This window comes from Gigantopelta aegis, chromosome 5 (assembly GCF_016097555.1).
Source record: "Gigantopelta aegis isolate Gae_Host chromosome 5, Gae_host_genome, whole genome shotgun sequence".
In the NCBI taxonomy this organism is placed as follows: Eukaryota; Metazoa; Mollusca; class Gastropoda; order Neomphalida; family Peltospiridae; genus Gigantopelta; species Gigantopelta aegis.
The window spans coordinates 24430738-24448347 of NC_054703.1; the positions used below are offsets into that span (position 1 = coordinate 24430738).

Genomic DNA, 17610 nt, shown 5'->3' on the forward strand with positions numbered 1-17610 from the left:
GTTTTTTTTGTGTGCTTGAGCATATAGTTCGCATGCATGGATGATTTTGGTGAGACTTTCGTCTCGGATTTGTAAATAAAAACGTTCAATAAGCGAATATCGTTGGCTTCCGAAGGCAAACCGCCAATGTGCATAAGTGTACTGATGACCTAATGCTTGTGCTTGATCAAACCGGATTTTACATCAGGCTATTTTGTTTAATATGTATGGAATTATTGGGGGATAAAATATATTTTGAACTACTACTACCATTATGATGGCCTGAGACAGGTGGATATGCAAACACTGATTTTCTAGACAAAAACATAAATGTAATGTTAGTCCATAAATGAGCTATATTACTCGAAATCAGTGTACAATCACGGCAAACATAGCAAGCCTACATTTGTGCATGTGGTGTGTCTTTGTTTAAAATCCAACTGTCAACACACTTCTATTCCACTGTATACAGGACAACCTCACATCTTGAAGTGAAGTGTTTCGGTTGTTGTTGTTGAAGTCGTCGAAGCTTTCAAAGATAACTTTGGAGACAACGTCTACTGGGTATTTATCTACTCCTGTCCCAAGCACTGGAAATGCCATACTTGTGACGCCATCAGAAGCAGCTTTCAAGAAACAGTCGTCAATTTGTTCTCTAAAGGCCTATCAACAACAACAAAAATTCATCGACAATTAACGGTATTTAACATTATTAAAAAGATTGGCCACGCTTGTAACACCACCAGAAGCAGCATTCAAGAAACAGTCGGCAATTTGTTCTCTAAAGGCCTAGCAACACCAGCAAAAACTCATCAATAATTAACATTATTTAACATTATTAAATAGAGCGTATTACAACAATGGAATACTGGTTTCTATTAGTCTAATGCTAGCTTATGAATGAGATTATATTTACTGGAGATATAAATATCGTTATTGTAGAACACATCCTCGTCGATCTACGAAAAACGAAATTCAATCACAAACAGTTTTTGCAATTTTATAAGGCTTGAATAACACATTTGGTTTCACTTAAGCTACCATTTGTTATTCTTTACTAACTTTTTAGTAGACATTTTTAAATAAGAAATCTAAACGTTTATTATTTTATTTTACATTTGGCTACATATATGGAAATTAAAAAAATGTTGATAACAACTAAATGCCAATGCCAATGTAGCTAGTTGAATAGAGCACCTTATATAACAAAGTGTATGTATGTGTGTGTCTCTCTCTCTCTCTCTCTCTCTCTCTCTCTCTCTCTCTCTCTCTCTCTCTCTCTCTCTCTCTCTCTCTCTCTCTCTCTCTCTCTCTATATATATATATATATATATATATATATATATATCATATTTTATTAGGCCATGTAATAGGTCAGCTGCTCATGCTACTATATCTTACATTATTCTATAAGTATGTATTAAATTGTCATACATTAACAGTTTTTTCATCTGGGGACCACTGGTCCAGTGTAATATGGTAAACATTCCTGCAGTTAAGATCACCCCCTCCAGTCACAGCAATTTCGCCAGATTTTATTCCATTTGGATACTTTGTTTTATATTCCTGTAGAAGGGTATCGCCGCCAGCTCTTGCTAATGATCCGCCCATGGAGTCGAGCTTTGGACTTGTTGAGTTAATAATGACATCCACCTAAATGTCAAATACAAAAATCACCATTCCACGTCCTCAAGTTGAATGAGGCACAATCTTCGAAACATTTTAACTCACAAACGTAATTTACTCAAGGAGCCTATTCAGCATATCAATATATGTGTGTTCCATAAAGTCAAATTAATCAAATATTTGCTCTGATATGTCTATACTTGTTATTTTATTGACTTTTTAAATGTCATCAGTCATGAAACCTGTAGCTATAACACAAGAAGGAACGAAAATAATGTTTTGTTTAAATCGTTTCAATTACAGTTACCGTATAACCGGACATTTTCGTGGTCTGAATGTTTCGTGGTTTGGGGTATAAAAACATTTCAAGGTTTCTTATTTTCGTCGTTTGCCAAATCTAAATTTAAAGTGATCTTATTTTCGAGTTTTAGCAAGTCTAGTTGCGAGAATACTTGCTATTGTTTATTAAAGTTTCACCTCGGCTTCCAGTTGTTCGATACCACCGACGTGTAAAGTTAAACAATAGAACTGTCACCTGTAGCCTAAATGGCCACTGTGATACCCGGTATGCTATTCGACAGACAACTGATCGCAGTCTTTGATTTTGTGTAAAGCCAATTACGACGTATGTGTGAACAAACCACTTAAGGACGCCTTGAAGTCTGAGTTTACCACATGGTATTCAAAGCAGGTTTCCCTGGCTATGAAAGACGGCGAAGTTGTAACAGACATCAAGATCGAAATGCGTACTTCGGCGATAAAACCAATTCATGCAAGGTGGATTATGAAAGTTATGGCAGAAAATGTTGAAATCTGCATTCATCCACCCCAGAATCACTGATGCAGTGCGGGCGGACATTGACAAAAACAATATACGAAATTTAAAAATATTTCATTATATTCTACAAACAGTGAGATTCACGCAATAACTTTTTTTTAAATTCTAACTTGTTGTCTTGACTATACTATTCTCTTGTCGTATCCGGTGGACTGCGCATGACAGGAAATAAAATGTTCAGGTAAATTGTAAGTGTGTTATGGTGTTCACAATAAATATTTTAGATAGAATTTGTTGATTTTTTCCAATAATTTTTCAAGGATTTATATTTTCGAGGAAAATAAAAATCCTCGAAAATTTCCGGTTATACGGTATATGGTGTAGGGCGTATGGTTATGTGTCAACGATATAATTAGAGAGGAAATCCACTGCCAACAGTCAATGGACTAGTATTTTCGATTAGCTGCAAATAATATTGTGTATGCATTACACAACAGACAAGACAGTACATACCATTGCCTTTTTAACACCAGTGGGATGGAATGAGAAATAATTCAATGGTCTCACAGATGGTGATCTATCATATACCGAGCTGCTATACTGTATGTGTGGAATTCATATTGGTTTTAATAGTAAAGGAAGGCATCAATATATTACTTAAACATTTATATGTGAAATTAGCTTTTAAATGTACTAAACTTTCAAAACGCACCACACAATTTTCAGTTGTGCGAGGTTCCTATAAAATACACAATAACCCTAAACCTTGTGTATAATTATTTGGGTTATTTATTATCCACCAGACACAATTCAGTTAGACAAAATCATTTAAATGTAATACATTCTATCCTATAACTTACACATGAAATCCATGTCATAAACCCATGTGATACTGTAGTGTATTAACCCGGTTAATAATGGTATGCAAATTTGCAAGGTCTCTAGGTAATGTGTTGTTGTGGATAGGTGGGTTTTTTTACAAACTAATAAGACCTGTACAACTGAGCGTAATGCTTTCAAAGACTTAGTTAAAATGTGTGACGTTAAACTAAATGTGTGCTAATCGTGATGACATCATATTACCGATCGCTGCGACTTTAGTACTGCACTAAACATTTAATTAAAATGTTATTTTAGAAGTGTTATAGGATAAATTGAATTCACTACTCGTGTTTTTTTTTTAATATGTAAAATATCAACCTCGTCTAGTTTATCGGTATTTGTCTCGGCAGAGCCTCGATAAATACAGATTAACCTAGACTCTGTTGATATTTTCCATATTAATAAATACTCGTGACGAATCCTCTATTTAACACATCTTGTGAAACTTACAAATCTGACTGGTGTATTTTAACGAGTTCCGTTCATGTTAAAGGTTATACTTGCATCATTCAGATTCATAAACAAACACATGCTATTTGTGGATCTAAACAAAGGTTATGCTTTGGGTAGACTATGTTCTGAGTACCAAGGAACGTTTCATACCATGTATAAGGCTTACGTATAAGGCTTTTGAAGTATGGGCATTTACCACCGACTGTCATGTTGATAGAACAGCGATATAAGCTATAACATTAAGCAAGAGGGTAGAAAGTTTTGTTTTTGTTTCATATTTTCAAGTATTAATTAGACCCTAGTGGTGGGGGGGGGGGGGGGGGGGGGACTATAGGTTTCATCTCTGTCTGTCTGTCTGTGTTATACAGTTTTCCGAATCTGTTTCACAATGTTATGTATTGAGCTGAGCGTGCGTGCATAGATTTATCATGTACTGCTAATATTGTTGTATGTTACAGATTTGTTTGTTTGAGATTCTTGGCGCTTTACCTATTTTAACAAAGTATGGCTCTTGAACTTAGGAGATATGAAAATTTGTTTTACGAACTCAAGTTTGATATACATGTTTTTAATAATTTTTCCTAGAGTTATGGTCGTTGAAAGTAGGCGATACGATCATTTCCTGATTCCCGGCAGGGAACCTGTCTTGCGTGTTAAATACGGGTATATTAGACTAACGAAAAATATCTTAATACATGTATTACCCATATTAGATAGGTGTAGGCTTTAATGATTTAGCATGTAGTAATTATTGCTAATCAGTCAAAATAATTTAATACTCATGGGGGGGGGGGGGGGGGGGTTTTTACTTACATTTTGGTTGGCAATGTCGCCTTTCACCAAGCTAATGCTGCACGCTGCACCTCTCCTTATAACTGCAAAGATAATTTAATTTAAATGTGCTATAAACATGTTTACTTTACCCACTCCCAAAAATGTATCAACCTATCATCATCATCATCATCATCATCATCATCATCATCATCACCATCGGTTTTATACTTGTTTCTAATTACTTTTAAAAGCCGTCTTATCCTTCGAAACGTGTGACTGAACATTTTGTTTAGCAAAGTGCCTAACATAGCTGGATTACTTTCATCTAGAATGTGTTCCTCCAGCTGAATGTGATTTAGTTCTTCTTTTTCAAATGCCTGAAAAAGTAGAAGTAATCTATATTCATTTCTAAAGATCAAAACAAATTCTGCATTAAAAATAAAACCCACTTATATAACGGTCACACATATTTGATATTACTGTCAAGAATGCTTAAAAGGACATTCCTGAGTTTGCTGCAATTTTTAAGACATTATCGATTAACAGAGACTTTTTAACGATTGTAATTACATATCAAATATATCTTTCTGCCTACAATAATGGTGTCTGTATGTTAAACGTGATTCTAATTATTCCAATATTTGTACTAGGTTAAATTTTATTTTATTTCCTAAAATGTTTGTTTTTTCGTACCTACGAAATTATGTGAAAACAAAATCCATTTTCGACTTCTTAGAAATATTAAGAGGACCAGAAACACATTGAATACACAGACACTGATATTCTAAACAAGAAAATATATTTAATATGTAAGTTTATTCGTAGACATATTTTATTAGTTGGAAAGTGTTATCATTAAAACAAATTTGAATTATCTGTCACTGCATACATAGTACAATTACCTTTCGATTAGCAAAATCTTTTGGGTGCACAACGAAAAGGATGTTTTTTAGATGATTTCCGTGAAATGCCATGGCTGTTTCATAGAGGCTTTTTACCACTTTATCACTTGGGTACTGGATCAGACCAGTTCCAAGAACAGGAAATGCTATTGATGTGTGGCCTGTAGAGTCAGCTTTTTCCAACAAACGGTTCATGATGTTTTTGTATTTCTGAAATTAATTATTAACTATTTTTTAAAAATATTATTTTTGGTCAACTTCAGCAATTCTTTTAATTTATATCAATTAAAAAATAATATAAACGACAGAAATTAAAGTACTTCGCCACCAAAATAATTTTAACAGTAATACGAATACAAACTGTAGTACAAAATAGTCACCTGTCTTATAAGGCCGGTTGGTTATTTATTAAAATGTAATATACAAACTCTGGTACAAATGACATGTTTGTGAACAACTACCTGACTTAAGAGACCATATCTCATTCCAGCTAGCGCACTACGACTGGTATATCAAAGGCTATGGTATGTTATTTCCAGTCTGTGATTTGATGCATATAACATCCCATACTACTAATGGAAAAAACAAACATGTAGCAGGTTTTCTATCTACGACTACGTGCAAGAAATACCAAATGTTTCTTATCCAATCGTCAATGATAACTAAATGAATGTGGTCTAGTGGTGTCGTTAAGCAAAACAAAATTTTAACTTTTTTAAGAAGCCATCCGACTATTCTCCAAAGTCTGATGTACAATGTGCAGTACAAAATGGCCTATTATGAACAGAACAACAACATGTCTTCACAGGCTAACTAACTAGTTACACAAACATTCAAAGTAATACAAAATGACCTGTATGAATCAACCACATATCTTAACTGGCTTATTTACTAGTCTCCAAAATCATCTAGTACTGCACAGGCTCATCTGCATTATGACACCACCTTCAAATCTCACAGTATTTGCTGTTGAGCATATACAGACTAAAGCATCCTGTCATGGAATTCCTAGGGGGGGGGGGGGGGGGGGGGGGACACTCCTCCTAAGGAATATTTATATTTTTACACATTTCTTTACCCTCTGTTTTGATTTATCTCTTCGAAGTTTTATATTGATGATTATCATCACATGTTTGCATTTACCATAGTCTGACACCCAATAGGCGATGTATCTGTCGTGCTGGGGTGTCATTAAACATCTATCCTATTCTCCTACGGATGAGCATCTGATGGAGGATTATGGAAGCAATCAAGATTTTGTGCAGATATACTATTTATATCATGGAATACGGTTGTGTCTGTTCAGATTGACTAGTAACATTTAACATATATTAATTTGCCACATTTATTAAGAATCATTTTTAAAGTGTACCTACATAAGAAGAAACATTTGCAACTGAACTGGAACTAAGGTCAATGTCACCGGAAGATGTATGACATGTTATACTCGCTGTGAGAAAATAATACTTCATTATCAATAACCTGTTTAACGTATGACCACTCGGAACGAACGAGGCTTATGTGATAAATCTGCTGACAGTTTATATTGCCCCCACTTGTGACAGCCACACCCCAGCTTTTAATCCCATTCGGGTAATTAATTTGGCATTCCTGCTGAATTCTTGGTCCAGCCGCTTTGAGTACTATCTTGCTTAGTGGTCCGTTGCCGAGATATAACCAATTTCCGGTGGAATTCACGATGACATCAACCTATAACAAGTAGATTAATAAAAATCATTAGAACATATAATATTCTGCTCTAGCCCAAGTGATTAATGAAAATCATTCTGACCGATTTATTTTTGCGAATTCATTAACCAATCCAGCAATAACTGGATGATCATGTAACCAGACAGTTTATAGTCCAGGGGCTGACATCACTTTAATCATGTTTTCTGTTGCAAAATGTTTGCGTATATTTCTTGGTGTAGCCCATCCTGAGGCAAATATCTGCAAATTCACTATTGAAGTGAAAAAGTGGCTATTTTGCAAAAAATTACAAAGTTTCATCTAAATTATTGATGTGTGAAATTTGTTCCACAAAGTTATCAGTTATCCTAAAAACTTTCCTAGTGTCTTCGCTAAGAAATAAAGGCATTAAATTGATTTTGTTTGAAACAAATTATTTTTGGTGATTTGTTTTTTACATTTGTGTCTAGATTTTAGGCAGTCGTCACAATCGGTGACCTTTTGACCACTGGTGACCTAATTATCACAGTAATTTGTATATTGCATATTTTCGTCGATAGAGCTCTCCACGACACACATTTTGAGTGGTAGTATGATGCAGTGGAGCAAGAAATAAAGAATATGCAGCTGTTTATGTTTCCCCTACCCCATAATTTCCGGTGAAAATATGTGGTCACGAAATATGAGAAAAGTGCAAATTTTTCAGTAAATCACAGGATACAGCTTGCAAGACTGCCAATTCCTAATGCCCCAGGATGGTCTACACGAAGAAATAGCCACACGAATTTTGCAACAGAAAACATGATTAAAGTGATGTCAGCTCCTGGACTATTAAATAGTGTAACTGGTACGTGAATACATAATGTTCATGGCGTGGTGAATCTGACCAATACACATTCCTTCCTTCCCACTTATCCAGGTGCGAGACGTAGCCCAGTGCTAAAGATCTCGCTTGATGCGCGGTCGGTTTGGGATCGATCTCCGTCGGTGGGCTCATTGGGTTATTTCTCTCTCCAGTCAGTGCACCACGATTGGTACATCAAAGGCTATGGTATGTGCTATCCTGACTATGGTATGGTGCATATGAAAGATCCCTTGCTCCTAATAGAAAAGAGTAGCCCATGAAGTGGCCACAGCGGGTTTCCTCCCTGAATATCTGTGTGGTCCTTAACCATATGTCCGAGGCCATATAACCGTAAATATAATGTGTTGAGTGCGTCGTTATATAAAATATGTCCTTCCTTCCTTCCCACTTATCCATGTCCAGTGGTGGTGTGTATGCTGTAGTCATTCGCAATTTGAAATTTGTATTCAACGATTTTGTTTTAATGTGAGCGGGACTAAGTTTAGAAAGTAAAGCGCTCACTTGATTTATGGTCAGTCTAGAATCGAACTCAGTTAGTAGACCCATTAGGCTGGTATATCAAAGTATGTGGTATGTGCTATCCTGTTTGTGGGATGGAGAATATACGCGATCCTTTGCTACTAATGAACAAATGTAGCGGCTTTTGTCTAAGATGATATGTCAAAATTACTAGATACTTCACATCCAATAGTCGATGATTACTGAATCAATTTGCTCTAGTGGTGTCGTTAAAGAAACTTTAACGTCGTCTTAAGGTTAGACGTAATGAACTGCCGGAAGTGTCTTGTATCAATCTCGTCCATGTCGATTTAAACAGTTTATTCAGATATACTTGGTGCATTTCTTTATCCATGGTTTTGTCATACTGGGGTGTGTTCATTCATCCATTTACCCATGGCTTCAAAAGAAGTAACAGACAATCAGTAAGATCTATTATCTTACATTCTGCTTGACGAGATCACCAACGACAAAGGACACACCAGATCTTCGAATCCGACCTGAAAAATGGGGAAAACAATGTAAAGGAAGGAAAGAAATGTTTCATTTAACGACACATTTTATTTACGGTTATATGGCGTCAGTCATATGGTTAAGGACCACACATATATTAAGAGAGAAACCCGTTGTCGCCACTTCTTGGGCTACTCTTTCCGATTAGCAGCAAGGAATCTTTTATATGCACCATCCCACAGACAGGATAGTACATACCACGGCCTTTCTTACGCCAGTTGTGGAGCACTGGCTGGAACGAGACATCAGGCGAATGATTTACCACTGGTACGAATATGTTTGATAAATATAGCAATACAGCATATTTGCACCATTAGGGCCTTTTTGATCATTGAAATCATATTTTAATTATATTTTATTGGTTGCATTATCCATTTCCGTACATCAGAAGTGTTTCTGGTCATCCTGGTGTTTTTAATATCTCAAAATATTTTTTCTTTTCATATATTTATAATCGAACGTGCGTCTGAGAATAGTGGTTATCGAGTAGAATTTTGATCTATTTTTAAGGACAGTTCACTGTTTCAACGTCACAGACTCTTGTTTCACTTTGTTGTAACTTTATCCAGATGTGATACAGGTTTGTAGATTAACTAAACTCAGTGTCCAGTTTTAAGGATTGAATCTGTGGTTTGTGGCATTAATATAAGGAATAGTAACGCCTAAACATCATAACCCTTCTTTACAAGATCTAACTGTATTTGATATCTGTTTGCGATTCAGAGGATATGCGTTGTAGAATATACCAAGAGAACAGACGAAAGTCACATTTGCAATACATATTTAATATTCACTTTTTTTTTGAAAGACGATCATTATTTTCAGTTGAGAAAATACCTTAGCTTTTTTGCATTGTCTACCTTTACAAAAATGAGGAATATTGATAGCCAGTTAAGAGAGAAATACCACTATGTGGGGGTAGGGGTGCAACCCACACTATGTAAGTATGCATGTATGATTTTAGAAAATTTAATACAGTAAACAAAAATCCAAAGCAGCATTTGATTTTTATGAATACAGAACCTTTCAAAGTAAAAATATGTCAGTAAAAAATGTTGCATTGTCAAGCAACGTGACATGTGTAAATCACTACAGTTAACTTACGATATGTCCGCTTTCGAGGAAAATGAAGAGGAGTTTGGTCTAGTGTTGAATTGAGCTGTATGTTTGATTCAAATACATGTTTTAAGCGCTCTTCATCAAATGCCTGAAACAAAAATCATGTTACAATGTATAATTAAGTGAATTTAGTAGATGCACTTGTACACGTTATTGTTATTGTTTTATTACAACATTATAAAAGAAGAAAGCGATACATATGCATTTCAAAGCTATCTCGAAACACGTTAGGTCATGATATGTATATCATACACATACACATAAACATATACACACACACACACACACACACACACACATATATATACATATATATATATATATATATATATATATATATATATATATATATATATATATATATATATATATATATATATACACACACATACACATACACATACACAATTCATAATATGTAAAACGTAATACATTTCACCATGGAAAATAGGTCATCCACTCGACAAATCTCATTTCAACAAAGTTTGGACACGGTTGTTTTGTTTGATTTGTGTTATGATTTCTTTCTTTCTTATTTTTTTGTTGGTTGCTTTAAGTTTTAGTTTTGGTTGTGGCTGTTTTTTTTTATATCCCCTATCTACTTTCAGTATTACCAGAAATTATAAACTACCGACAACTTAATTTTTATTAAAATGTTATATGGAGTTCTTAATACTGGTTTGTTTTCTTTGACATTGTAAATCATGCAATTATAGTCAATCAAAAGAGAGAGAGAGAGAGAGAGAGAGAGAGAGAGAGAGAGAGAGAGAGAGAGTATCTTTTCCTCTCTGTTGTTTTGTAAGACCTTGTAATACGTAACTATCCCACTGTGTGTGCATACATATATATATATATATTAGATCATTCTTACCTTAATAAAATCGTTTGCAGAAGGGACAGCAACGAGAACAACTGTCTGAAGATAATATGGATTTCTTTCTGCAAATTGGACAGTTGTATCAAAGAACACTCTTGCCGCCACATCAGGGGGAATACTGAAGTATCGCCATAGTCTCTGTGGAAAAAGCAATGGAGGTATGCCAGGCTTTGTTTGCCTTTTCAAAACAGGACATCACCAATGTCTTCAGTATCTAAAAACAGTGGAATACATTGATTATATTTTGCATGAATGAGAAAAGACTATGATGAAGGGTTTTTTTTTCTTCTTCTTCTTCTTCTTCTTTTTTCCACAGTAATAAACCTAAACTGAATCGTCAGATTCAGTAACAATCCTTAGAGTGCTATCTCAAAATAAACGAATGAACGATTTTAGTGACACCCCAGCATGAAACAAGCATCGGCTACTAGGTGTGAGCTTAAGCTAAATGAGATAAAGAAAGCGTTGTGTCAGTTACCTAATAATAGCTCTCCTCCAAAATCATTTATTAACTTTTTCTTTGGAATGTAAGCATTACACCTTCAACTATATACCCATATTTCTTTTCATTTCAACTTATTTGTGTGCTTATACCCAATTAAGATTCAAGCACGCTGCCCTGGGAAAACACCTCTGCTATATGTGCTGTCTGTCCACAAGCTCATCTGTATTAAGACACCGTCTTCAAAGCTCGCATTATTAGTTGCTGTTTAACACAGCTCTAAGCTAGTCTTATGAGAGGCAGTCCTCGTACAGGCTAAAACATCATGTTATGGATATCCTTGGGGAGTGACGCTCCTCCTAAGGAATATATTTGTATTTTTACACAGTTCTTTGCACTGTGCTTTGATTTAACTCTTCCAACTTTTATATTGATAGATATCATCACATTATCTTTGCATTTACCATAGTTTGACACCCAATAGGCGATGTATTTTTCGTGCTAGGGTGTCATTAAACATCTATTCTATTTTCCTTCTAATGATGAGCATCTGATGGAGGATCATGGAAGCAATCACGACTTTGTGTGCAGATATACTATTTAGATCATGTAATACGGTTTTGTCCGTTCAGATTGTATATTGAATTTGAAATATATTAAGTTGCCACATTTATTAATAATCGTATTTAAAGTGTAGCTACAAAACAGAAACATTTGCAATTGAACTGGAACTAAGGTCAATTTAACCTGAAGATGTATGGCATGTTATGCTCGGTGTGAGATAACAATAACTCGGAAGGAACGAGGCTTATGTGATAAATCTGCTTGCAGTTTATATTGCCTCTACTAGTGACAGCCACATCCCAGCTTTCAATCCCTTCCGGGTAATTCCTTGCACATTCCTCCTGAATGCTTGGTCCAGCCGCTTCTGCTACTATCTGGCTTATTTGTCCGCTGCTGAGATATAATTCATTTCCGGTGGAATTCACGATGACATCAACCTACAACAAGTAGATTAATAAAAATCATTAGAACAAATATATTATACTATATCCCAAGTGATTAATGAAAATAATTCTGACTGATTTGTTTTTGCGGAATCATTAACCAATCCAGCACTAACTGGACGGTCAAGTAACTGGATAGTTTAAATAGTTCAGCTGGTACGCGAATACATAATGTTCATGGTGTGATTAATCTGACCAATACACATTGCCTCTGCGTTCCACTTATCCAGGGGCGGGACATAGCCCAGTAATAAAACACTCGCTTGATGCGCAGTCGGTTTGGGATCGATCCCCGTTGGTGGGCCCATTGCGTTATTTCTCGCTCCAGCCAGTGCACCACGATTGGATAAATCAACTACCGTGGATGGTACATATAAAATATCCCTTGTTGCTAATCGAAAAGAGTAGCTCATGAAGTGGCGACAGTGGGTTTCCTCCCTGAATATCTGAATGGTCCTTATATGTTCGACGCCATATAACCGTAAATAAAATGTGTTGAGTGCGTCGAGAAAGAAAAGCATTTCCTCTCTCAATATATGTGGTCATTAACCATATGCCCGACGACAAATAACTGTAAATAAAATGTGCTGAGTGCGTCGTTATATAAAACATTTCCTTCCTTCCTTTCCACTTACCTATGTCCAGTGGTGGTGTGTATGCTGTAGTCATTCGCAATTTGAAATTTGTATTTAACGATTTTGTTTTAATGTGAGCGAAACGTAGTTCAGAAAGAAAAGCGCTCATTCGATGTATGGTCAGTCTACAATCGATCTCAGTTGGTGGGCCCATTAGGCTATTTCTCATTGTAGCCAGTGTACCACGACTGGTATATCAAAGTATGTGGTATATGCTATGATGTATGTGGAATGGTGCATATACACAATCCTTTGCTACTAATGAAAACATGTAGCGGGTTTCCTCTAAGAATATATGTCGAAATTACTAGATGTTTGACATCCAATATCCGATGATTATTGCATATGTGTGCTCTAGTGGTGTCGTTAAATAAACTTTAACGTTGTCTTAAGGTGAGACATAATGAACTGCGGGGGGTGGGGGTCTTCTATCAATCTCGTGTATGTCGATTTAAACTGATTGCTCAGATATACTTGGTTTTGTCATTCATTCATCCATTTGCTCATGGTTTCAAAAGAAGTAACAGACAATCGGTAAGATCTGTTATCTTACATTTTGCTTGATCAGATCGCCAACGATATAGGACACACCAGATCTTCGTATCCGACCTGAAAAATAGGGAAAACAATGTGAAGGAAAGAAGGAAATGTTTTATTTAACGACACACTCAATACATTTTATTTACGGTTATATGGCGTGAGACATATGGTTTAGGACCACACAGATATTGAGAGAAGGATGGTATATACCATGGCCTTTCTTACACCAGTTGTGGAGCACTGGCTGAAACAATAAATAGCCGAATGGGTCCACCGACGGGGATCGATCCTAGACCGCCCACGCATCAAGCGAATGCTTTACCACTGGGCTATGTCCCGATCCAAAAACAATGTGGATACGTTTGATAAAAGTAACACTAAGGCATATTTGTCACCATTAGAGTTGGGGGGGTTTTGTAACTCAAATCATATTTGACTTAGATTTTATTGGTTAAATTATTAATGTCCGTACATCCGAAATGTTTCTGGTCATCCTGGTGTTATTAATATCACAAAATGTTTTTTTGTTTTTTTTATCTTCATATTTTTAACATCGCAAGTGCGTCTGAGATGTAGTGGTTATGGAATGAATGAATGAATGAATGAATGTTTAACGACACCCCAGCACGAAAAATACATCGGCTATTGGGTGTCAAACTATGGTAAAAGCAAAACAAATTTGATAATCAACATCAATATAAAAATTCAACAGTTAAATTAAAACGCAGTGTAAAGAACTGTGCAAAAATACAAATACAAATATCACAGAAGTTTACGGACACCGAATTTTACTCTAAACTTCAATTTGTGCTGTATTGGCCATTCTCAAAGAGAATGTTACACCCCTGCACCACGGTGAGGTTACAGCACGCGCAGGGGTAGTGGTTATGGAGTAGAGTTTTAGTCTATTTTTAGGGATAGTTCACCGTTTCAACGTCACATACTCTTGTTTCAGTTTGTTGTAACTTTATCTAGATGCGTTACAGGTTTGTAGATCAACTAAACTCAGTGTCTGGTTTTACGGATTGAATCTGGGGTTTGCGGCCTTAATATAACGAATAGTAACGCCAAAACATCATAACCCTTCTTAACAAGATCTATCTTTATATGATATTCTGAGGATATGCGTTGTACAATATATTACGAGAACAGAAGGAAGTCACATTTGCAATACATATTTATTTGAAAAGACGATCATTATTTTCAGTTCAAAAAATAATTTACCTTTTTTGCATTGTCCACCTTTACAAAAATGAGGACATACCACTAGGGGAGTTGCAACCCACATTATGTTAGTGTTCATGTATGATTTGATCAAACTTGGGGATGGGGCATAGCTCTGTGACACCCTACCCACCTCCATCCCGGTCGCTACGCCACTGAGAAATAAGGATATATAAAGGTAACCAACTGCTTTAAAATACCAGCACAATGCAAAACTATAGTTGGTTTATATAGAAACTGGCCTTTTATGAATGTGGAACCTTTCAAAGTAAAATATGTCAAAAAAAAACCATGATGGACTGCGACGTGTAAATTACTACAGTATTGTAGTTGGCAGTATCATAATTACAGTGTTCGAGATTAAAATTGTTGGTAGTATCCCAGTTGCATACTAACATTTTAAAATCTGGTATCCCACCTGAGAATTTACTATCCCACTTAAATGAAAATCATAAATAACATCATTACAAACTTGGACGACATTGTTACTTGACTTCACCAGTAAATGACTTTCATGGTTTCAGCGAAAAATAAAAACATAGGATTTAAAAAAAAAAAACCCAAAAAACCCCAAAACAATATTATATGGTATCCTGGTGGGATACTGGGTTATTGAAGTGTGCTATCCAAAATTAAATTCTGGTCTCCCCAGGATATCGGGATACCGTTAATCACGAACACTGTAATTACTTTCTTATTGACTAGTTTGTTATATAAAAAGTAAATATAGTTAACTTACGATATGTCCGCTTTCGAGGAAAATGAAGAGGAGTTTGGTCCAGTACTGAATTGAGCTGTATGTTTGATTCAAATACATGCTTCAAGCGCTCTTTATCAAATGTCTGAAACAAAAATCATGTTACAATGTATAATTAGGTGAATGTACTAAATGCAATCGTACACGTTATCGTTATTGTTTCATTACATAATTGGAAAATATGTATATGTATGTATGTGTGTGTGTGTGTATATATATATATATATATATATATATATATATATATACATATATATATACACACATACATACACACACATACATACACATACATAGATATACATATATATATATATATATATATATATATATATATATATATATGTGTGTGTGTGTGTGTGTGTGTGTGTGTGTGCGTGCGTGTGTGTGTGTGTGTGAGTGTGTGTGTGTGTGTATGTATATATATATATATATATATATATATATATATATATATATGCACACACACACACACACACACACACACACACACACACACACACACATACATACATACATACATACATACATACACCTTTCTTTCTTTTTTGTGGATAGCTTTAAGTTTTAGTTTTGGTTGTGGTTGTTTTTTATATCCCCATACCTTTCTTCAGTATTACGAGAACCTTTCTTCAGTTTTAACCAGGAATTATAAACTACAGGTAACTTAATTTTTATTACAAGGTTATGTGGAGTTGTTAATACTAGTTTGTTTTCTTTGACATTATAAATCATGCAATTATATTCAATAGCAATTCCAAATATCGTTCCCTCTCTGTTGTGTAAGACCTTGTAATACGTAACTATCCTACTGTATATATATATATATATATATATATATATATATATATATATATATATATTATTTCTTATATCTAGATCACACCTACATTATTGAAAGCTTTTGCAGAAGGAGGAACAACGAGAACAACTTTCTGAAGATGATTTGGATTTATTTCTGCAAATTTGACGATTGCTGCAAAGAACACTCTGGCCACCACATCAAGGGCATAGTGGAGTATCGCCATAGTATGTGTGGCAAAAGCAATGGAGGTATGCCGGGCTCCCTCTGCCTTTTTAAAACAGGACATCACCAATGTCTTCAGTATCTAAAAACAGTTGAATACATTATATTTTGCATCGATGAGAAAGGACTATGATAAACAAAAAAATCGTTTTCCTTCCTCTTCTCTCTCTCCCCCGCCCCCCCCCCCCCCCCCCCCCCCCCCCCCCCCCCCCAGTAATAAACCTAAACTTAATCATGAGATTCAGTAACAATCTTTAGGGTGCTATCTCAAAATAAACAAATGAATGATTTTAGTGACACCCCAGCATGAGAATAGAATATATGATTAACGACACCCAGCATGAAAAATACACCGGCTATTGGGGGTCAACTTACGGTAGATGAGATAAAGAAAGTGCTATCTCAGTTACCTAATAATCATTTATTAACTCTTGCTTTGGAATGTAAGCATTACACCTTCAACTGTATGCCCATATTTCTTTTCATTTCAACTTATTTTTGTGTTTGTATTCAATGAAGTTTCAAGCACGCTGTCCTGGTCAAACAACTCACCTATCTGTCCAGGACAGTGGGTTAGTTGTTAGTTGGTTAGTGAGAGCGAAGAGGGTGTAGTGTGCTTACACCTATCCATTGAGCCCTTAAGAACTCGCTGGAGCCCGTACCGGGCTGCGAACCCTGTGCCAACCAGCCTGTAGTCCGATGGCTTAACCTCGGCGCCACCGAGGCCGGTTATACCCATAACAAGTTAAACTAAATAATGTAATTCGCCGATGTGGTAGAAGAGGATTCTGGTCGTACTGAACGCTAGTCTGTTTACACGGTGGAGAGACACATTACTAGTTCAATGTTCCTCCGTTATTAGTTAACTACCGGTCCAAACTCTGAGGACTAACGGTTTCGTCTCCGTTCCTCTGTCCGTCTGGCTGTCCAAATTTATTTTCCGTACTTTTGTTTCGCAATACCTCAAGCCATTAAGCTGGAATTTTGTGTATAGCTTTACCACGTACTCTTACAGATCAAATT

The 17610-nt window shown here is 35.7% G+C and overlaps 1 protein-coding gene across 1 annotated transcript in view; it reads right to left on the reverse strand.

The window, feature by feature from the left end:
* Window positions 1-17610, reverse strand: part of LOC121373026 (protein mono-ADP-ribosyltransferase PARP15-like) — a 35547-nt gene that overhangs the window by 9604 nt on the left and 8333 nt on the right. The window contains exons 4-16 of the mRNA XM_041499469.1: window positions 16451-16669; window positions 15543-15645; window positions 13593-13648; window positions 12252-12398; window positions 10950-11093; window positions 10064-10166; window positions 8891-8946; window positions 6907-7104; window positions 5395-5604; window positions 4812-4869; window positions 4532-4593; window positions 1498-1632; window positions 463-642 (exon numbers count right to left, since the gene is read on the reverse strand). Of these exons, the coding sequence (XP_041355403.1) occupies window positions 463-642; window positions 1498-1632; window positions 4532-4593; window positions 4812-4869; window positions 5395-5604; window positions 6907-7104; window positions 8891-8946; window positions 10064-10166; window positions 10950-11093; window positions 12252-12398; window positions 13593-13648; window positions 15543-15645; window positions 16451-16669 (1671 nt within the window). The remainder of the gene's footprint in view (window positions 1-462; window positions 643-1497; window positions 1633-4531; window positions 4594-4811; window positions 4870-5394; window positions 5605-6906; window positions 7105-8890; window positions 8947-10063; window positions 10167-10949; window positions 11094-12251; window positions 12399-13592; window positions 13649-15542; window positions 15646-16450; window positions 16670-17610) is intronic.